The sequence below is a fragment of the Populus nigra genome, chromosome 5 (assembly GCF_951802175.1).
Source record: "Populus nigra chromosome 5, ddPopNigr1.1, whole genome shotgun sequence".
NCBI classification, from domain to species: Eukaryota; Viridiplantae; Streptophyta; class Magnoliopsida; order Malpighiales; family Salicaceae; genus Populus; species Populus nigra.
In genome coordinates, this window is record NC_084856.1 from 16,314,810 (window position 1) to 16,336,243 (window position 21,434).

Genomic DNA, 21,434 nt, shown 5'->3' on the forward strand with positions numbered 1-21,434 from the left:
TAGGTTTGTCAGGGCACTTACATGGATTCTTTCTATAAAAATTTACCTCGGTATACGAGCCCATAATAAATTCAAAAAGCTAAATTTATTTATGAGCATAAATCTTCATTCTGAGTTATAGACGGATCACTCATTAGGAACTTATCAACACCTTTAAACCATTTTTAGACCATACAATGCAACTTACCTCAGATAAGATGTGTTAGGGGTGTTAATACATTCCCTAGCTACAACAAAAATTTACAATGCTAGGATGTCAGGTTTCATTAATAACATTATCGGTTAGTATTTTCATTTTGATAATAACATTATTCCAAGTTTTTATAAAACCCTAAAAAAAACTCTAAAAATTCAAGTTTTGATAATAACATTATTGGTATTACCAAATGGCACATCCTCCTATAATTTAGGAGTGAATGGCAATGAGGTCTAATGGGGGGCAATATAATCTAATATTTTTATAATGGTAGTTTTTCTATGAAAAATTAATAAAAAAAAATATTTAAGAGATTGAAATTATATATATATATATATATATATATATATATATATATATATATATTCAAAGTCCTGTGATTTTCAAATAAAAAGTAAAGTTTTGATAAAAAGTGTTAACAACTAAAAAGGTTGTGATTGTTTGACGGTAAAGTTTCAAGGAAGAATGATGATTATGTGATAGTATAATTCATGCTTTTTGTGTTGAATATATGAGTTATTGACAAGCTATTAAAAGTAGTTTCATGATTATCATTTATTTTAAGATGTAAATAATTCTTCAAAGGCCAAATAAAGCCTTAGATTGTGCACAATAGAAAGATTTTATTAAGGCCCAGTTTGTTTACAGGAAAGTAGTTTTCTTTTGGAAAGTGAATTTCAGGAAAGTATTTTTCGATGTTTGATAGTGTAATGAAAAATGAACTGGAAAACATTTTCTAGTGTTTGGTTATGTTATGGAAAATAAACTAGAAAATAATTTATTAATGAATTAATTTTTTTTTCAAATTTATCTAATATATGAAAAATATGAAATATAAATATTTAATCACTTACAATAAAAGAATAAAATCTAAAAAGTGTAATGATGATTTTTTTTTATATATTTTATATTAATATATAGCTTATTTTATAAAATATAACTATATATGTCATATAATATTATAGAGATATAACCTTGTGAAATTTTTTATAAATAAAACCTATTAAATTTTTTTTCAATTTTAAAAGCTTAAAATATGTTTATGGTATTAAGATTTTTTTAATCAAGTAAGAGTTAGATATTTGGGTTTTTTGGTATGAAGTCATTGAGGTCATATTTACTTAAATATAATTGCTTGACTTGACTTCACAAACTGACCTAGCCTCTCTACCTCTCTGCAGTTGCTCTAAGCAAATTCTTTCACTCATTTTATCTGCTACATCCATCTCTATAGTTTTTCAAATATCGCAGTAGTGATCATCCTTTACTTGTGGTTTGGTTGCTAAACAAAGGCAGAACATTGGCTATGGAGATCCTTGGTTCCCTAACATCTGCGGTTGTGGAACTGTTAATTGTTACCATTAGGCGCTCCGTTACTCATGTATTCAACTACAGCAGAAATGTTCAGAGCCTCTGAACTCACTTAGAAGAGCTGTCAGATGCAAAAACAAGGGTGATGCATTCTGTAGACGAGGCTATAAATAGAAGAGGAAGATATTGACTATGATGTTGGAAAGTGGCTTACTAGTGTGAATGTTATCACTGAAGAGGCTAACAGAGTTTTTCGAGATGAAGACGAGGCAAAGAAGAGGTGCTTCATTTTCCTTAGAATAAAAAAAGGAAAACACTTTCCTGTCATAAAGCTTCTTTTTTTCCTTTGACCAGAATTGAGTTTCCTTTAACCCATTTTCCTTATGTTCACCAAATATGGAAAAGTGGGGAAAATGGTTTCCAGTGTCGCACCCGACATCGCGGCGGCCCTAAAAATAATTCTAAATTGTGAAAAAAATAGATTTCTGACATCTTGTTCTTTTAAGGGAAAAGGTCTTGTTTAAGGAGTCGCCACTTAGTATTATGGTCACTAGGAACCCTAACTGGTCAACAGAGATTCTATGGTACGGGACTGGTTACGTAAAAGGGAAGATATTATCACCCCTTAAACGTTTTGCCTGAGGCAGACTGCATTGCTGGTTTTGTCTTAAATTGCTAAATATTTATTCTCTTATGCTATGATGATTTGTTTATAATATTCCTGACTCTGGCGCCAGTGAATATTCAACTACGGATACTTACAACTCTGGCGTTGGTAAGTATTACGTAACCCAAAATAAAAGTGAATAATGTTGCCAATAAAAATAAATTTAAATATATTCATGCATATTTTTTATTTTTTTATTTTTTATTTTCTATTTTTTTATTTTTTTTGTTTTTGGGCTGGGTCCAGCTCAGCCCACATGGGCTGGGCTGGACCCAGCCAGCCCGGCCCGGCCTGATCACTGGCCCAAGCCAGCGACCCGGCTGGGCAAGATGCACACAGTGTGAAGGTAATTAAATTACCTTCACAGTGTGTTCAATGTTTTATTGAACACGGAGAATAAAAGTGGGATGGGCGTACCTGCTTCTAGAGACGACGAAGATGGTTGTCGCGCGGTGGTTCCTCCCGTTTGCGTCTGACCTTGCCTTATGCGTTCCTTTGCTGCCGTTCCTACCGCCTTTTCTACTTTTTCTTTGTGTTCCTCTGTTTTCTCAGTTCTTGAGATGGAGGAATTAAGAAGATGACGATGCCGGTTCTCTCGGGTGGTTCTTCTTTCTTTGTTTTCTTGCTCTGTTTTATTCTGTGTTATGCTTGAATCTGGAACTAAACCAAAGCTGGGTTTAGTCCTCTATTTTCTTCCTTTGGTGTTCGTTTTCTCCCCCCTGTGTCTGCTTCGTTTCCTCTCTGTTTTTGCTCGTCTGGTGGTGTTCCCAGTGTTACTTCCTCTCCTCCGGTTTGTTCCCTTTTCTAGTTCTTTGTCCGATCTTCTCCGTCTAAGATGGAGACAATGGTGGTAAAAGCACGAGGTGCTGCTGGTTGATGGACCAAAATTTTCCCTGGTTCGGTTTCTCTCCGTCTCACTCCCCGGTTCTGTCTTTTTCTTTAGCCTCCTCTGTTTCTTTGAGAAGAAACAGAGGAATGCAAGTCTGCTCCTCCTTTTGCCTTCCCCCCCCCCCGGTTCTGTCCCTCTCTCTACTGTCTTTTTTTCGTCTTCGGGTTCTTCCTTTTTCACCCCCCTCCTGCGCTCTCTCATCTTCTCTGGCTTTATAGCCAGAGAATGCCAAGCACCTCTACAATTGAAACGGCTTCAAAGCCATTACTGCAGAAACCGTTCCTGTGGAAGGAGACGAAGAAGGCGACAATTGATTTCTAGAAACGGCGCCGTTTGTGTGATGGGAATGGCCATTTGCAATCTAGTCACTGAAGTTCTGAAATCGTGTAATCAAGCCCCTGGATAAATTGTAATTGGACCCCTGTATTTCGGCGTTTTTTACAAACGAATCCTTGAACTTTAATCTATTGCAATCGTGCCCCCAATTAACCCCAAACTTTGCTATTTCTTCAATTAAGCCCCTGATTGGATTAATTAAATTAATTCCAAGCTTAATTAAGTCTCAAAACTTATCAATTCTCCAATTAAAACCTTAATTGGATTAATTAAATTAATTCCAAGCTTAATTAAGTCTCAAAACTTATCCATTCTTCAATTAAACCCTTGACTTGATTAATTAAATTAATTCCAAGCTTAATTAGATTAATTCTAAAGTTTAATTAAACCCTAAAACTTCCAATCATGTTGCCCTTAACCCAAATTTCAATTCAATCTTCATTTATTTCATTTTACTTGTTTTTTTCATCATTATTATTTTTTTATCATCGTTTTTTATCCTTTTCAATAAATAAAATAATAATAATAATTAAAATAAAAATGGTCAAAAATTGGGTTATGACATCCAGGAATTCATTTTCCTGAAACAAACAAGGCATAAGATTTAATACTAAATTAAAATGCAAATTTGGATATTCGTGTATTGATAGATAAATTAGAGTTTCACATTATGTGAGTCACTAACATGCTTTTTACATGAACTTAAGGATTGTAGTATTGTCAAGCAAATATTATCATGCCTATAAAGAGTGAAAACAAATATTAATATTTTCATTTTGTGTGAAAGATGTGTTTATATATAATCCTCTAATATCATCATAAACATAGAGTGAAAATGGGTGTGGAAAAGAAGTGAGAAAAGATTTGTATGAATTGGTTGAAGTTTAGAAAATAACAAATTTAAGTGTGTCCATTCTAAATGTCATGGCAAATCATTTGGTACTATTGATGCTATGTGCTCTCGTAGTGAAACCAAGCACTTAAAGTTTAAATTCTATCTCAATTATTATGACAATGTTTTTTAGAATCAAAATTTTAAAACTATTAATGTTGGTGGACGTACTTTGGGCTTATAAAACTTCACTTATAACTGCAACAGGAGAAACGCTCTATGCTTTAATGTTTGGCCAAAAAGTTGTATTACCTTGCGAAGTGGATATTAAGTTTGTAAGAGTTCAATATCAAAACGCAATGATACAAGAGTTAAGGGATATGGATGAGGGAAGAATTGATGCTTTGAACAAGTTGTAGAAAGAAAAGTTACAAGTTCAAAAAACATACAATAAAAAAGTGAAGAAACGAAAATTCATGCAAAGAGACCTAGTCTACAAAGCAAGTCTCCCCCTGGAATGAAAGGTAGGCAATTTGAAAAATGGTCTCTAACTTAGGAGGGACATTTCAGAATAAATCAAACCTACTTTGGAAATACTTATTTGTTAGAAAGCATAAATGGGGTAATACATGCAAAAGCGATTAATGGAAAATATCTCAAAATTTACACACCATTCATATAAAAGGCCAACAAAAAGGTATTAAAATATAAATACCCTGAAATGTGGGATCAATTTCTCCAACATTCTAACAAAAAAACACACACACACATACACATACATATCAATTGTGAGAGCAATTTCTCCAACATATCATATGAACCCATCATAAACTCATTGTTTCGAGATATGAGATAGTTAAGTCCATAGATAATCAAGTTTAAAAAAGACTTTTATAAATATCAAAGCCAAATCATAGAGTAGAAATTTGATTCTTAATCAATTAGGAAAGGGAGTCAAACTCCCTCTTTGCATACAAGTTGGTCAGCTCCTTTAAAAATCCACCTAAGGCCTTCTTCTTTTTTATTCAATTTATTGCCTAATAGTAGCCAACTCAGATTTCAAAGTATCTACACTGTTTTCAAGCTGCTTAAGCTTAAGTTAGGAAGACTTATAATTAGTTAAAAATAACACATATAACATTAGAAAATTACCATAACTAGCTGGTTCATCATCTTTCTTTAAATTTGAGGAATTATGGACTTATGTAGTAGCTCTATCAATCACAGGGGTTTCTAGAGGAGGCTCAGGTTCCACACTGGTGGTAGACTCTAAAAGGAAACTTTGAAGCTACTAACTTTACAGTAACAAGCTCTTTAATTAGAGAAGGTTTAGAAATAGCAGACCTGGTCCATGACCTGATTGCACAATAAAGGGGAACTTCTTTATAATCATATTCTAAATTAAAAAATGATGAATTAGAAGGAGGAGCTGTTGATTTTTAAGCGATAGATTTAAATTATTTTCCTTTCTTTAAGGAATAGAAAGCTTTTATAGATAGCTCAGACTTAGAGGAGGGCCGACTTCGAATAGATTTTGCAGTAGGCTTGGTCTCAACTTTCTTCATCTTCTTGGGGTCTTAAAGGTGTGAGTTAGAAAATAGAATAACAAAGGCTTTACTACTATCACTTCCTGGTGTATTTTTTTTAGGAGGTTTAAGAAAAACCCTAAAGTCATAAATAGACTTTGCAATACCTTTCTCAATGAAACTTTATTTCCAAATAGTAGCCCACCAAAACTAGAAAGTAATAGTTAATGTAGGAAAAAGATTTGGACATGACAAATCAGAGAACTCATAAACAACCTTTCCATGTTTTTCCAAGATTTCAAGATCTGAAACCTTGGCATTACACCTATAGTGTAAAGGGGAATTGACATGGTTATAAAGAAAGATGGCAGGGGATCGTGACATATGCTAAATTACATGGCAACAAGATCAGGGTAATAGCTTTCTGCCTTAACAATGCTAGAGACTAGAATAATAATAAGTCCATTAGTCAAGATAGAAGTCTAGTACTTAAAGTTCTCACTAGATAAAAATGTACTCAAGGAACAAAGCTTATACCAATCTGACCCTTACTTCTTGGCATGAAAAAGGACTTCATTCATCATGGAGTCGATAAGAAAAGACTAGTGCATACATTATAATTGCAAAAGAGAATGAATTAATGGGAGCTATAGTAAGGCTATAAAAGTGACCATAAGAAAGAAGCTTACTAGTGTCCAAAATAGCAACTCTAGAGTAGTACAGAGAAAAATAGGCAACAGCCTAGAACACAACAAACCATAAAGGGCCACCAACCGACCACAAAACATTTTCTTTGATAGCATATTGTAAACTCTTAAATGTCATACCTAAAAATAGAGGAGTTAAAGTTAAATGTGGATTACAAGGAAGATCAGGACAAAAAAAAATCAACAACTCAAACTCAAATAACTGCATTTCAATTTTAGCAAGTTCTTAAGACTTTTCAAACCTAAAACCAGTAGGTGATAATTTGTAGGTGATAATTTGTAAGTGGTAATTCTGTAGGCAATAACTATAGGCGATAATTGTAGGCGATAGAATAGTAGGCTGTAGTAAAGTAAACATGTATTTTCCTTTGTAATTAGTAAGCTTACGGTTTCAATTCCATATACCAAAAATACCAAAGAGATGTTTCATTGTCTAGGAGTTCTAATTCATGGATGTAATTACAATATGAATCACTCTATGAATATAAGTATTCATTTCAAAAGTTATTGTGTTTACTATACATTCAAGTTGTTTTAATTATTTAGTTACTTCTTCAGTTGAACTACTATTTGTATGAAGTGGATTTAATCATATTGATATTTGTGTAACTATATAATACAAATTTGAAAATACTTGAGTAGATCTAAGAGTAAATCTAGAGTTCTAATCAATTAATTTAGAACTCCAGAACTCAAATCAGTTAACTTAAAACAACAATCTTAAGTTGCAAAGTTTTTTTAATTGAGATAGACACAAAAAAACATACATCAAAACATAACTATTGACCAAAGATACCACTTTAAAAATATAAATACACAAGAAGAAAAATTTATCATAATTACAAGAAAAATATTAAAACAATCCAAAATTAGCAAGCAATTATAATGAATAGAAATAAAAAGGGAGAGTTTTACAAATTTGTTATCAAGAGGAGAAGAGGAACAATCACAAGCCATATATAAGTGAGAAATTCAAGTTAAGTTTCTTCTTTATGTATATAGCTTGGTATATAAAAGAAAAAATAGTCGCCACTGCCAAAGAAAGTTATTGGATTGAGAAAAGAGCGAAAGGATAGGAAGTGATGCCAAAAAGACAACTCTAATTTTCTTTACATATATAGCTTAGTATAAATGTAATTTTTTCAAACTTTAAAGTTGTTAATGCACTTTGGGTTAGGTTTGGGTTGAGTTTCGGGTAGGGTAAATTAGTATCTATACTTAACTCAAAACCCGAATTTTTGCCTTCAAGTTTTATCCAAACTCAATCGAATAAATTTTTTTTTATTCATTTAGTTTGATTAGTATCCATCAAATTCGAGTAAAATTATCATCTCTAACCATATTAAAAATAGTTAACAAATTATTTTAGGATCGTTTTTTTTTTTGTATATAAAAGAACTAGTAGCAAATAATTTCATTCATATATCAAAATTAAGTTTCTTAAATGTTAAGTTTAAAGTAAATTATCGATGTAAAAATAAAAATTATTATTATAATATCACGTCTGAATACAGGTCAACCTATTAATTTAAAATTTAATTAGGATTGTGTTAGTGAAAAAACCTAATTTTTTTATAAGAAAAATAATTTTTAAAATAATTTTTTAAAAAAAAACTTGGATTGACACTGATTAACATGTTTGATGTATGATTAAGAGATTTGATATGTGTTTTAGGCTCAAATCAATTATTATAGTTATGATTAAAACATGAATGAAAAGTTAAATACCAAGAACTTTGAAGATTCATCTCTTCCCATGGTGAAGAATAAATTGTTTTTGGATCAGAAAGAGCAATCGAATAAGAATTCACTTACCTAATTTCTGAGAACTTCAAGAGTTAAATATTTCAAGAGGTGTTTCTAGACTCCAATCAGGGCTCCATACTTATATTTAAGGGTTTTTTTTTAAAAAAAAAGAAGGATTGTTGGCAAAGCGAGAACAATTATTGAACCGACTAAGCACTCAGCATTATTTTGGGCACAGAAATCATGCATGTGTTAGGAATGGAATTTGTACGCCAGGTGGAAAGAGGATTCGAAGAAAGGTCAAGAGATCATTGTCATTGCATTGATAATGCTAGGCCATGTTGAGAATTGCCATGTTCTGATTGATGACCTTTGAAGAAATGGCAGCCTCGTCTTCATTCTCAGTCAGTCACGAGGCTCCAACGATCATGGCTGTTGGGTTTACAGCTCATTTTACAAATTTATTCTCAGGATATTACTTCTTCACTTAATTTAATTACTTATATTAATTGTTCTATCACTAGTGTATTTCTGTGATTGTTGGGTTTACCACCATTGTATCTCCAAAATCTTGCTTGGTTTTTTTTTATTTATTTATTTTAAGTAGTAATTTTTGGTAATGTGATTCAATCGTATTTTTTAGAATTTTTAAGATTTTAATTTTTTAATTATTTTAATATGTCGATGTGAAAAATAAAATTTAAAATTAATATATATATTACATTAAAATAAAATAATGATTGTTGAGGGAATAAGTATCAGACAAGTTGGACCCAACAATATTTTCTAAAATGATAATAATATTACAGAAACTATGTAGCAATCACTCATCGAGCAAAGCTGTCGGTCATCAAGTTCAACTACCCCCCAACTCTGCCATCTTATGCAATACAAATAAGAGCCATTACTTTAATCATCTTCTTAGGATCCCGCCACATTTGCGGCCACTACTTTTGCTCTCTCAGTTTCTGGGTCGTTGCTTGGTCTCCAGACTCTTTCCACTCTTGTAAGTGATCTCTCAGTGCTCCACATTGTTTGAATTCTGTGTTGTAACCCCTAGTCTGTAAGGATACCATTTCAGTTGATTATAAAAGAGCAGAAATTGAAAGAGAGAAGTTGTTTTTATACTTAAAGAGAGGTTGTTTCCTCAGCAGCGAAATGGAAATGTGCTTGAAATTGCTTGTGTGTTGTTGGGTTTTCTTCGTTTTTGTTATTCTATCTCTGAAGTTGCCAAGAAAACAAGATAAACGAAACAAAAAAGGAAAAGAATTTTGTTGAATATCATGTTATGTGTAGTTTTGGCTGCTTTTTAGTTGATAATTGTAACTTGGATGAGTCGCATTATAGTAATACAGTCAAGAGAGAATAATTTGACTGAAATTCTGCTAGTCTTTGATCATGTGTAGCAAATCACAAAAATGGCACAATGCTATTTCTTCTTTTGAACTGTTTTCTCAGTAACCAAAGGGTAAGCCTTAACTTTTTCTTCTTCTTCTTTTAGCATTGTTTGCTTTAGGGGAATGATATTGGATTGAATGCCAATAGGAAATTCAGAGGGAAATCTAACTTTGGTTTGTTTTTTGCCCAGTTTACACAGGTTCCCTTGATATCTGCACTTGATTATAAAGAACTAATAGGCCAATCTATTCATTGGCAAAGATGACTGTTACTCAACTTAGACGTTTACCCTTTTATGGAGTCACTGGTAAAAGACGTGAAAGAAGAGTGAATAAAAGGGGTGAAGCTTTTACATTAAAAGATGAAATAAAAGTTCCTCATCTTTGTCATTTTGTGGTGAGCAATAAGAGGGGACTGAGATTCAACACTTTCACCAAGTGTTGTGGGTCAATCTTTGATCGGCAAACTTCAGAATATAGCTTGAATCTTTCGAATGTCGAGCAGAGATTGGCTTCAAACAATGGGAGATCTGTAAGCAAGGGAATCTAGTAAGATTTACTACTTCTAATTCACTTCGCCTTCAGGGTTTGTTTTCATGTATATGTGATCTGCTTTGTGTAGTAATGATAAATGTCTTCGTACCATACTTGTATTTATTCTTTCAATCTTGGCTGGCTGCATCATTTAGGATGTCTCTCTTTGACGATATTGTGATTATAATTATTATCTTTCTTACATGTAAATATTCTTGGTTATCTTTCAGTGACTCAACAGGGCCACCAATAGCCAGTCAATCACGCACGCCTAGTGTCCAAAATGAACTCATAATGCTTTCTATACCAGCAATTGCTGGACAAGCAATTGAACCCTTAGCACAACTCATGGAAACAGCTTATGTCGGTAGATTGGGTAGGTATTTCCTGGTGAATCTAGATTTACAAATGTTCTATTGGAAAACAGCAACAGCTTAGTGAGCTCTTAAACTTTTTATGTTCAAAAAGGTCCTTTGGAGTTAGCAACAGCAGGAGTTTCCATGTCAATATTCAATATCCTATCAAAGGTTTTTAATATACCTCTCCTCAGTGTAGCAACTTCATTTGTGGCTGAAGACATCTCAAGGAATGCTAGCAAGTCTACTTCAGGTAAATATAATTTATTAACACGTGTTAGTCAAGCTTCTAGCGGACATGCAACTGTATCGTATGAGCGCAGAATTGGAAGATTGTTAGTCTAAACTTGAAGTTGGTTGATGTACAGGTCATCTCCACCCTGAAGATGAAATGGCTGAAAGAAAGTCACTGTCCTCTGTCTCTACGGCTTTAGTCTTAGCAGCTGGAATTGGTGTATTTGAGGCTTTGGCTATGTATCTAGGATCCGGAATATTTCTCAATATGATGGGCATACCACCTGTAAGTACACCTGATATTTCATTACCATATCAATTCTTCTTTTCTCTTGTTACTGAAAATTATGTCTCATGTGATATTTTTATCTACTGTGTTGACTGTTTTCTGAACCTAATTTTCTGCACAGGCTTCACCAATGCGCATCCCAGCAGAAAGATTTCTCAAACTCAGGGCAATTGGTGCTCCAGCAGTTGTAGTTTATCTGGCCATTCAGGGCATTTTTCGTGGGTTTAAGGACACTAAGACTCCTGTCCTTTGTCTAGGCAGGTGTTTGGCTGGAATTATTAAGTACCAACAAGTCCTTAGGTTATTTTTAGTTTCTTTAACAGACATAGAGCATAAATGTAACAACATCAGTAAGCATCACATATCTGCTTTGGTTAGATGAAACTGGCACAAAGGCTACCATATTTAACAGCATCAGTAAGCATCACATATCCACAGCTAGAATCTTCACTTTCTTTACCTGGCATTACAATTACATTAATGATGGTCTAAGACCGATGAATTGTTAGAACAATCAGATGTTAGGATATGCATGCTTCCAACAAGATTTCCGATTCAGTAAGTGTAAGTATTCTATTGATCTGACCGAGTTGGAATATTTATTTGCAGGGTTTGGCAATTTTTCAGCTGTACTCTTGTTCCCCTTGCTGATGAACTATTTTGGCTTGGGTGTAACTGGAGCTGCCATCTCAACCGTTGTGTCGCAGTATGTTCTTTTTACTGTGCTACATTTTCTTTTGCTCCCACTACAGTGAGCATCATAAATAATGGCTTTGAATCAAAATTTTCAGATACGTTGTTGCCTTTCTCATGATCTGGTATCTTAACAAAAGGACAATTTTGTCCCTTCCGAATGTCCAAAGCTTGGATTGTGGTGGCTACCTCAGCTCTGGTAAGTCTTAGTGCTCTGATGCATTTAGCCATGATCAACTTTTATATATCCACGAAGATTTTAACAACTATATGTTGTTTGCTATGTTGTGATGGTTTCTTTTTGTCAGAACGTGTTGAAATATGTACCTAGTCTTAGTGTTGTTTTAATAATACTAACCTAGTAATACCTCTGCACTTAGATTTGATTAATATGATAAACTATCATATTGTGGTCCAAAGGAAAAATCTCTGGTCTAAAATAGCGTTTCTGATGCTGAAGTTCAAAATAACTTTTGGAATTACTATGTTCTTGAAGATTTTGAACTTTGAACTTTGAACTTTGAGGTATATGCTTGATTGTGTAAACTGCCACAATTATTTTCCTGTTCTACTCTGATCTATAGAAGAAAATTTTACAACATGGATTCTCTTAGGCTTAAAAGAACTATCACTCAAAATTTGGTTTAGAGTATAAATAGATGTTGCAATTTTGCTCGCAAAAAGTTCTTTGTAGATCGGCAGATCTGCTTGATCTCAATAATTTGTATAAAACATTTAAATTTGTTTAATTATTTTTGGAAATATGCTCATGCTGTGTTGATTTAATATATATACTTCAATTTTCCTTATGAATTCTGTTAAAATGTGTTGCAGACAAGAATGTTAATTTTTTTTTCAGTATTTGTTCTTTCTGTTGGATACTCCTTCCTCTCTGCAAATTCAAGAGATTTAACTAACCTTAAAAATTTATGTTTTTTTTTTTTTAAAAAAAGAGAGATTCTAAAGGATAAACTATCTTTTCAGGTGGTTTTCTTCTTGGGAGAACTTTAGCTGCTGTCATGACCATAACTTTGAGCACATCAATGGCTGCTCGTCAAGGAGCACTACCAATGGCAGCTCATCAAATATGTTTACAAGTGTGGCTATCAGTTTCACTTCTTGCAGATGCTCAAGCTGCATCTGGTCAGGCAAGGCCAATTCACAGTTTACCTTTTTCTAACTCTGTATTCAAACTTCTTCTAGGTGACAACTCTTAGCAGATAACCAATTTCAATTGTATTGTATGAGATCAGAGCTTAATAATTTAGCAACCTATGTATATCCTTTCATTAGGAGGTTCTTGGATTGCCCATGTGTGAATCATAGTTCGTATATACTCATGTGAATAAGATCAGGGTTGGAGTCCTCTTGTAAATCGTAGGACATTCAGCCTTCCTACTATTGCAGTTCGTGTTATTCTCCCATTTATCTTATTGTCGTACATCCTTCAAGATTCTCCGATGATCAAAGAAACCATATTTCTTGCAGGCCCTTATTGCAAGCTCTTCTGCAAAAGGTGACTACAGCACTGTGAAAGAAATTACATTCTCTGCTTTGAAGGTGACAGCTCTAGTATTTGGCTGTGCTTTGTAAGATATTTCGTTTTATTTCATACTGTTTCTTCTCTGGGCTTCATGCTTATCAATAACATGTCATATGATTTCACCAGATTGGATTGATTACTGGCATTTCCTTAGCAATCATATTGGGTGTGTCGTTTAGTTCTATAGCAACTATGTTCACTAAAGACGCAGAGGTACTAGCGATAGTCAGATCTGGGCTGCTGGTATGTTTCCATGTTTGCTCTAGTTCCTTAATTTCAAAATTTCAGTTAACTTTATTAGCTGTCACCATCTTCTTTCTGCCTGTTTTAATTGATTTACTCTATCCAATCTTGTCTAAATGTTCAACAGTTTGTGAGTGCTAGTCAACCTATCAATGCGCTTGCTTACATATTTGACGGCCTGCATTATGGCATATCTGATTTTTCATATGCTGCATGGTCTATGGTAAGTTTTGATCTCATGATGGATTGCATTCATAGGGTTTCTGCTATGATTTTATAGCACAGTTTTTTCTTCCAAATATGTCCTAACATTTGTACAAATAATACTAGATGATGGTTGGGGCAATTTCTTCTTCATTTATTCTCTACGCACCCTCAATCGTTGGTCTCTATGGAGTTTGGTCTGGACTAACTCTTTTCATGGGCTTGCGGACAGTCGCCGGATATATGAGGTAATGAACTGTGTGACATTAACGTGCAACAATGTTTCTTTAACATTTAAACTACTAGGATCAACCCTGGTCAATGCATGAACTCGTATTTGGATTCCAAACCTGTCAGTACAGTTCTCTCCGCGGCGAAACAGTATTTGATGCTGAATTGTTTGTCGTATGGTTTCATGTCTGATTATTCTAGCTATACCATCGGCAATTCAGAATGTTGACAAATGTTCTTGCTACTAATTCCAATTGCACTCTCATTTCGTGCTAGATTAATCTCCAAAAATGGGCCATGGTGGTTCCTGCACGAGGACATCCCTAAAAATTGGAGACTGGACGAGGTAAGTCAAGATCTCTTGTAGTCTAAATCCGCCCATCATCTCCTGTCATTTGCTCATACCGCTTGTTCTCAAAATAATTTTTTTCATCAAATGTATTGCTTCTTTGTGCTTCTCATATTGCACCTTACCCTAGGGCATTGACAATCAAACCAAGTTAATCACACAGGCTTAGCGAGGCGTGCTTAAAATCTATATAACGGCCAAGAACGAGGAGGATTCTTCCCTTTGGGCTATGCTGTATGAAGGGAAGACACGAGGAGTTTATATGCTGGCAAAGGTCCCTTCGCGGCATAGCCCAGCCCGAGTACATAGTGAGGTTACTGGTAAATATGATTCTTGCATGCAATCCAAATATTTTGTTATGCTGGAAGTATTCAAGTCTATTTGTGCACAAGATCCCTTTCTATCAAACTGCTGCTTCAGATGTGAAGCTCCACATGCTGTGCAAGACCTCAAGGCTATACCTGCTGTGGATAAAAGAGAATGCTTTGGGGGATCGAGTGAAGAAAAGAACTTCGGCCAGTTTAGATAATAAACCATTTGGATGATTAAGATTGAAAATGTAATAAATGTATGGTTTGGATTGATTATTTAAATTCTAAATCCTTCGATACAGTTTTTTTTTGTTTTCCCAGTTCCTCAACATGAGACATGAACATGACGTACAAAATCTATCCACTGTTGTGGTGACTAAAAAATTAAGAGGGTTTTTTTTATTTTAAAAATCACTTTTTTATCTATTTTTATTCAAAAACACCATTAAAACCAACACAAACAATCATAAAACACCACATAAAAAATTAAAAATCAACCAGATTAAAAAAAATCAAAACCAAACATGATCTACTTTGTTTTTCTATGTTTAAATAGAAAAAACATACCTATTAAACTCTTCTCGAGAAAAACACATCATTAATACAAAAATCTTTCTTTTGTTACCAAATTGTAGCCAAACAATAACCTTATTGTTGTTTTTTTCAAGGAGCTTCTCTTTTTTTTTACAACTTAAAATTAAAAAATAAATAAAATAAATTTTTAAACTACAATGAAAATTCTAAAAACTTTCAGATTGAATATGTAATTTTACACTGTGATTCTCTCATTTTAAATTTTATCTTCTTAATTCAAATAGATTAAATTTAACCCAGAAAAAGAGAGGATGAAAACACAACAGAAAAAAAGGGAAGGTCTCATTACAATAAAAGCATATATATAATTCCTGAATCTTTCTATTCTAACTCGAGAACTAAAGGTTGCTGCCAATGATTCTCTTTAACATTACCTGCATATACCTTCAAGTGGTTGAAGTTGCAGGGTATCAAGTGTCAACTGAAAAGTGATTACCCTAAAAGTAAACACTGCCGACTGACTGTACATCGATGATGGATAATTAGGCCTCATTACTAGCTTGTGGACTTCCATCTGGAGGCGACTCAATGTGTCGTCTCTTGGAGCTGTAATTGTCCATGGATTCATTTCGATTAGAGGCCATTTCCAGTTGCCTTCTCTTGGAGCGGCTTTTCACTTCCTGTTCCTTTTCGTCAACAAATGAAAGAAATGTTTGAAGACGTGCAGATGTTGAGCCTCGACCAGAAGAATCTAACTCCGGTGAGTAGTGCCGACTGAACTGCCGCACCATCTTCAGAAAATATATGAAGAGAGCAAGCAAGCAAGCTATTCCACATATCAAATATAGGCCCCAGAAGCTTCTTAGGTCAAGCCTGTCCACTTCAAGCTTTGCGCCTTGTGAACTACATGCACTTCTCAGAAGCCATTTGTCATGGATCCTTTGCAGATCCCCATTCTCTGATAGTTTCAGAATGGCAGTTGACAAATCTACTGCTAAAGGCGAGTCTCTTGGAAATGCCTAGTAAATGAAGAAGAACACACATTTTCATAAGCTGGAAATGTTAAAGACAAAAGACACATGGCATTTACCATCCAATAAAAGAGTCTAGAATGAACAACAGAATTGTGCCATTTTGATGCACTTACAAATCCCCATCCATTCTTGGTGAACTCTCGACCCACAATACTGAATTCACATTGATTTGAGAGGAAGAGCTCTAAGTACGCGCGCTCATCAACCACAGCAGCCACACCACCCTTATGAGGACCATCTTTCAAGGCTTTAGCATAGTCTTCTGGCATCTTAAGTGAAATGAGCCTGGATTTGTGAATGCCAAGTTCATTAATTAGATAGTCTCGGGTAAATGATCCCTGCTGGTAACCAATTGGATCTTTGCTTGATATTAAACTATCAATGCCTTTAATAGGAGAAGTAAGCTGCTGAACTGTAAGGATTGAGGTCAAGCTTGCTGTGTAGCTTGAGTTAATTATAAGAACCACAAATAGCCATATAATTAATACAAAGCGACCAAGAGTGCTGATGGTATTTTCTCCTACATTAAATAGGAGAAAGCAACTTGTGAGATTGAAGCTACTTTATTGTGGTGGCTATTAGAAAGGACAATTAAATGATTTTCATTTCAACTTACTGTGGGCAAAGAACCAAGTTGAAAAGCTAAACCTGCAGAAGCCAAGCATGATCTTAAGAGATTGAGCAACTCAAGCCAAAAGATGAACTCATATTGTAATAATTTGTTCAAGATATTGAGATAACCTGACAGAAATTGAAAAGAATATAGAAAAAGTCAAAGTGAAGAGCCATCCCAAAACAATCTATAGGACGTTGTAAGATGCTTACCATAGAATAGTAATCAGTTGTCTTCTAGGAGGACCTCTGAAATCATCATTCAACCTATGCTCCAAAATCCAAACAACTGCACCCACAATGATGAAAAAGAGTGCTGTAACCCCCCACATCTGTCGAGTAAATGGCTTCAGAAATGACCAAGCACTAGAATTCATTTTTTTAACAGGAGCTACTACAACTAGCCCAGACTCGATATATGGCTGTGTAAAGTCGGCCATCCTCGTTCTGTTTGTGATGATTGCAATATCACCTATTGCTGCATCATAGACCTATATGAAAGATGAAAACCGAATTAAAAATAGAGAACCATTGTACTTTGAAAATCTGCGAAGTTTTGTTTTAGAATACTCACACCCGCTGTGATCAAACGTACAAGCTCAGTGCCACTTGGGTTATCAATTCCATCTCCATATGGAATTAATTTATATGGGACAGCATATGGCAACAAGTTGATAGCAGCAGTAAAAACATCAATGCAGTACCCAGTAAACATATCAGTGCCTGGTACTTGAGAGACAAAATCGCGATAACTAACGCGATTTGGGACACCGATTCTCAAATGTCTTCCATTGTTTGGGAAAACCCACCCACGAGGCTTCTGTGCTGTTTGGCCAGGCCAAAGAACACTGTATAAATTTTGACTAGAGCTGGAACGATTAGGAGGGTTTGAGTAAAGAGTTCCAGGAGGCGTGACAGATAAACCAGAATAATTAGTCCAATAACCAATCTTTCTGATCCCATTGCCAATCACATTGATGACTTCATAAGCAGGATTAATGAGATTCCCATCAGGATTAAACTTGAGTTGGCCTGTCACGCCAGTCATGTTAGCCTGCAAAATGTTTTCACGTAACAGCTCTCCTCCATTGAAAATGTTCATGGCATCAAGATGCAAACTCCCTCCGCGTAGCTTAGCTAGTCTTGATTCAGTTGAAAATGAAATGTTGCCTCCTTGATCTAAAAAAGCATTGATTGCACGAGCAAGTAACCATACTGTGTCATAAGCATATAGACCATAGGTACTCGGACCTATAGGATTAAGGCCATAACCTGTTGTCCCTCTAGTCAAGTTGCTCCACCTAGATATAAACTTCCTTTTGAGTTCTGATTCTGGAGTGTACATACGCAATGTAAGAACTCCTTGAATATCATCCAATGTATCTGATGAGAGATGATCGGTTTCTAAGAGAGTGGAGAGCCAATTAGTAGCAATCCACACATATCCAGGTCCCATCATGCCAAGATGTTGAGCAACACTGAATACGACTGGACCCCAACTGGAAAAAGTATGAACAACAAGAATCCGGGACTCGGTTAAAGCCACCTCAACTAGCAGATCAGTGATCTCCTGCTGGGTTGCTGTAGGGGTCAGAGGTGCTTTATATGAGATTTTACATCGTCTCTCTGCAAGTTTATCACTTAATGCAGCTATCCCATTTCTCCCATAATCATCATCCCCATAAATTGCTATCACCTCTCTCCATCCATAATAGTCGACAATTTCAGCTATAGCAGCCATCTGATACAGGTCATTCCGGGAGGTCATGATAAAGTATGGGAACTGAAGTGAAGAAAGAGTAGGATCTGTGGATGAATATGATAACAAAGGGACTTGGAGCTCATTTGCTACAAAAGATATTACATGAGCTGTCACTGAAGACTGGGGACCAATTATGGCCACAGTATCAGTTTCCATGAACTTCAAAGCTGCAATCACCAATGAGATTAAGATGAAGAATCATAATCCATCTTTGAAATCCAAGAAATGAATTTGAAGGAGAAATGAAAAGAACAGGGAAGAGATAATAAAGGATGTACACTCAACAATGCCAAGAAATCCACTGTTATTAGTATTCTGCATCTGAAGCCTTAGCTTAGTTCCACCAAGAACAGATGGGTCAGAATTCACGTCATCAACTGCAGCTTGTATTGCAACTTTTGCAACTTTTCCAATGGTAGAATTGTATGACAAAAGAGCTCCAATGTTCACAAAAGGAGGTCTTGTAGTTACATTTGTAGTAACTCCATTTAGGCAAACCCCATTGTAGCAAACCACCAACACCAGAACCCAAATTAAATTCATGGTGATTTTCCTATTCAAAAACCCTCTCTTTTTTCCCTTTTTCTTTTATTGATTCTGCAAAGAACAAAGACAACAAAGAGCATATTTAATCCTACAACCCTTACAAAACACAACCAAAGTTCAATGAATCAATTGCAAACTCCATATCTAAACAGTGCCAGATCCCAAAAAAGATATGCCTTCTCTCAGATCTTAGAAATACATGAATATTAAAAAGGCAAGCAATATATAATATATTATCTGAGAGAAGCAGAAAGCCATAAGCAAAGAAGATATTGGAAGAGATAATAAGCAGTAAGAAATAACCATGATACCAATATATTATCCACAAATCAGTGGTTAGTGCTGATAAGTGAATTGAACCCACCAAAACCATACAGAGAAAAGAGAGGAGCATTCAAAGAGCACATGAAACATGACAATTGGCTTAAAAACTGCTTTCCATTTAAAGTTAACCGGAAGCGAGCAACCAAAAGAAGTCAACAACACAGCTGTGAAAAGTGGCTTTATCTTGATATGGGAATTTAATCACATGAAAGACAAGACACGGGAATTTAAAGCAGACCAGTTTAAAAAAGTGCAAGTTGAAAGAAATTTCAAGAAACTTCGGTTTCATACATGAGCAAATAATAAAATTATTACAGAGCAGCAGCAGCAGCAGCATGCAGCCATGAATTTGACTCGATGTTTGGTCTCAGGGCTTGGATAGGAGGACAGGAATGTATGGAGCTGGCAACAAATAACAGATTGAGATTGTAAATCAACCATTAATTTGATGTACGGTGAAGGAAATTTCTTCTTTTCCTCCTTTTTGGAGATAATGACCATTCTCATGGTAGCACGTGTGCAAGTTTCTGTGAGGGGTTCATGACTTCATGTGGGGGAGACAGTGAGTGCTGGTGGTTCTCGTTCTTCACCAATGAGTTCACATCGCACGAGTATCATGCCTTACATCATGTTTTATATTGTTAAAAGGAGGTTTTTTATTTAAAAGTGTGTTTTATTTAAAAATATTTTTAAATATTTTTTTATTTTTAAAAAATATTTTTAATATAAACACAGCAAAATAATTTAAAAAAATAAAAAATATAATTTAAAACAATTTTAAAAAAATTCACAGTCACACCACAAATAACAAACACTCATTTATAACGATGAATTTTTTGAAATGAGGGGTTTTTTTTTTTTCATTGACATAGGGGTAAACTCATTTCACAAACTACCATAATTGAAAAAATAATTCTCACTCTAACATGAAAAACAGTGGTCATACATGTACCACACACGCCATATATAGTAAATATACCGCCTATAGGTAGCATGTAATACATGCACAACCATCTAATTAATTATTTTGAAGACAATTTCCTTTCCTTTTCTTTTCCCTTTACTGCTCTCTCTCTTCCCTTGTTTCTCCCTCCTCTCATCATTGCTCTCATATCAGGCAAGCTAATCTCTCTCTCCACTAAAATTTTTTTGTCTCTCTCTTCCCCACGACAAACCTCATATATCTCTCTCTTTCAACTGTCAGTTCTTTCTCTAACCATCCACCCACGATAACCACTGATTTCTCCCTACTATCACTACCCATAAGCACCACATTTAACCAATCCGAGGTATATTTACCTTTTCCTCTATTAATTTGTTATTTTACTTGGCTAATTTATGATTTTTTTTAAGATAAGAGTTTTAGGGTTTAAGTTAGGGGTTTTGTTGATTTTATCTAATTGAACTATAATTTAAGATTAATTAGATATAAAATTAGTTAAGTGTATACATTGTCTTATTTGGTAAGAAAAGTAGATGAATTATGTTGTGTTGATTATATTAATGTTAGTGTTTTAGTGTTTAGTTTATGATTTTTGTTAATTTTAGGTTTTTTAATGTAACTTGAATAATTTGGTATATTTACAAATTAACATTGTGTTTTGTTATGATTTTCACCAAACATGTTTTCTATAGTGCAAATTTTATATTATTATGGTGGTACAACCATCAATAGTGATAACGATATTATTTACCATGAAGAAAGTACCGAGTTATGTAGCTTGAGATTAGACAGTTCATTTCATGAATTTAAAAATTTAGTGTGTCGAGGAATTGGGTGGAATTTGGATGAATTTGATGTTGATATTACTTGGAGGATGTTGGGTGAGGGTTATTTGAATCGTTATGTCGATGTTCCCATTACTAGCAATATGAGTTTTAAAGCAATGGTTAGGTTGATCACCATAAATGAGTTGCAAATATTAGAACTCTACTTGAGTAAAAAACCTAAAGTATGAAACTCTTTGAGTTTAAAGTTGACTCGAGTCCTAAGTTATAGTTAAAGGACTATAAATTCATCACATATAA

General features: G+C 34.5%; 2 protein-coding genes across 9 annotated transcripts; one reads left to right on the plus strand and one right to left on the minus strand.

Annotated features, from left to right (window-relative positions):
• The first annotated feature begins 9,035 nt into the window (after positions 1-9,035).
• LOC133693155 (protein DETOXIFICATION 45, chloroplastic-like) lies at positions 9,036-14,895 on the plus strand. Of its 2 annotated transcripts, none has more exons than XM_062114309.1 (15): positions 9,036-9,216; positions 9,799-10,156; positions 10,372-10,517; positions 10,610-10,750; positions 10,866-11,017; positions 11,142-11,277; positions 11,630-11,726; positions 11,812-11,912; positions 12,698-12,861; positions 13,202-13,273; positions 13,383-13,499; positions 13,627-13,722; positions 13,830-13,951; positions 14,211-14,280; positions 14,414-14,895. In XM_062114309.1, the coding sequence occupies exons 2-15, from the start codon at positions 9,870-9,872 to the stop codon at positions 14,450-14,452; spliced, it is 1,740 nt and encodes a 579-aa protein (XP_061970293.1). In that variant the 5' UTR covers positions 9,036-9,216; positions 9,799-9,869; the 3' UTR covers positions 14,453-14,895. The 2 variants fall into 2 exon arrangements, with proteins under 2 accessions (XP_061970293.1, XP_061970294.1); XM_062114310.1 differs by having other exon boundaries at positions 9,037-9,216; positions 14,447-14,895.
• Positions 14,896-15,452: 557 nt separating this feature from the next.
• LOC133693153 (glutamate receptor 3.6-like) lies at positions 15,453-19,999 on the minus strand. 7 transcript variants are annotated; one of them, XM_062114305.1, is made up of 8 exons: positions 19,698-19,994; positions 18,815-19,133; positions 18,639-18,703; positions 17,349-18,557; positions 16,988-17,265; positions 16,779-16,810; positions 16,276-16,682; positions 15,453-16,147 (listed from the first exon to the last, which is right to left on the minus strand). In XM_062114305.1, the coding sequence occupies exons 2-8, from the start codon at positions 19,077-19,079 to the stop codon at positions 15,671-15,673; spliced, it is 2,733 nt and encodes a 910-aa protein (XP_061970289.1). In that variant the 5' UTR covers positions 19,080-19,133; positions 19,698-19,994; the 3' UTR covers positions 15,453-15,670. The 7 variants fall into 7 exon arrangements, with proteins under 7 accessions (XP_061970289.1, XP_061970287.1, XP_061970286.1 ...); XM_062114303.1 differs by having other exon boundaries at positions 17,349-18,703; positions 19,722-19,994; XM_062114302.1 differs by having other exon boundaries at positions 17,349-18,703.
• Between the last annotated feature and the right edge of the window lie 1,435 nt (positions 20,000-21,434).

Excerpts from the sequence above, each read along its gene's own strand:
- LOC133693155 (XM_062114309.1), top strand. The coding sequence starts at position 9,870 with ATGACTGTTACTCAACTTAGACGTTTACCCTTTTATGGAGTCACTGGT. Across the intron at positions 10,157-10,371 it reads TCTGTAAGCAAGGGAATCTA|TGACTCAACAGGGCCACCAA; the intron begins GTAAGATTTACT and ends GTTATCTTTCAG. Across the intron at positions 12,862-13,201 it reads CTCAAGCTGCATCTGGTCAG|GCCCTTATTGCAAGCTCTTC; the intron begins GCAAGGCCAATT and ends TATTTCTTGCAG.
- LOC133693153 (XM_062114303.1), bottom strand. The coding sequence starts at position 19,079 with ATGAATTTAATTTGGGTTCTGGTGTTGGTGGTTTGCTACAATGGGGTT. Across the intron at positions 18,704-18,814 it reads ATTTCTTGGCATTGTTGAGT|CTTTGAAGTTCATGGAAACT; the intron begins GTACATCCTTTA and ends TGGTGATTGCAG. Across the intron at positions 16,811-16,987 it reads CAACTGATTACTATTCTATG|GTTTAGCTTTTCAACTTGGT; the intron begins GTAAGCATCTTA and ends TGGCTTCTGCAG.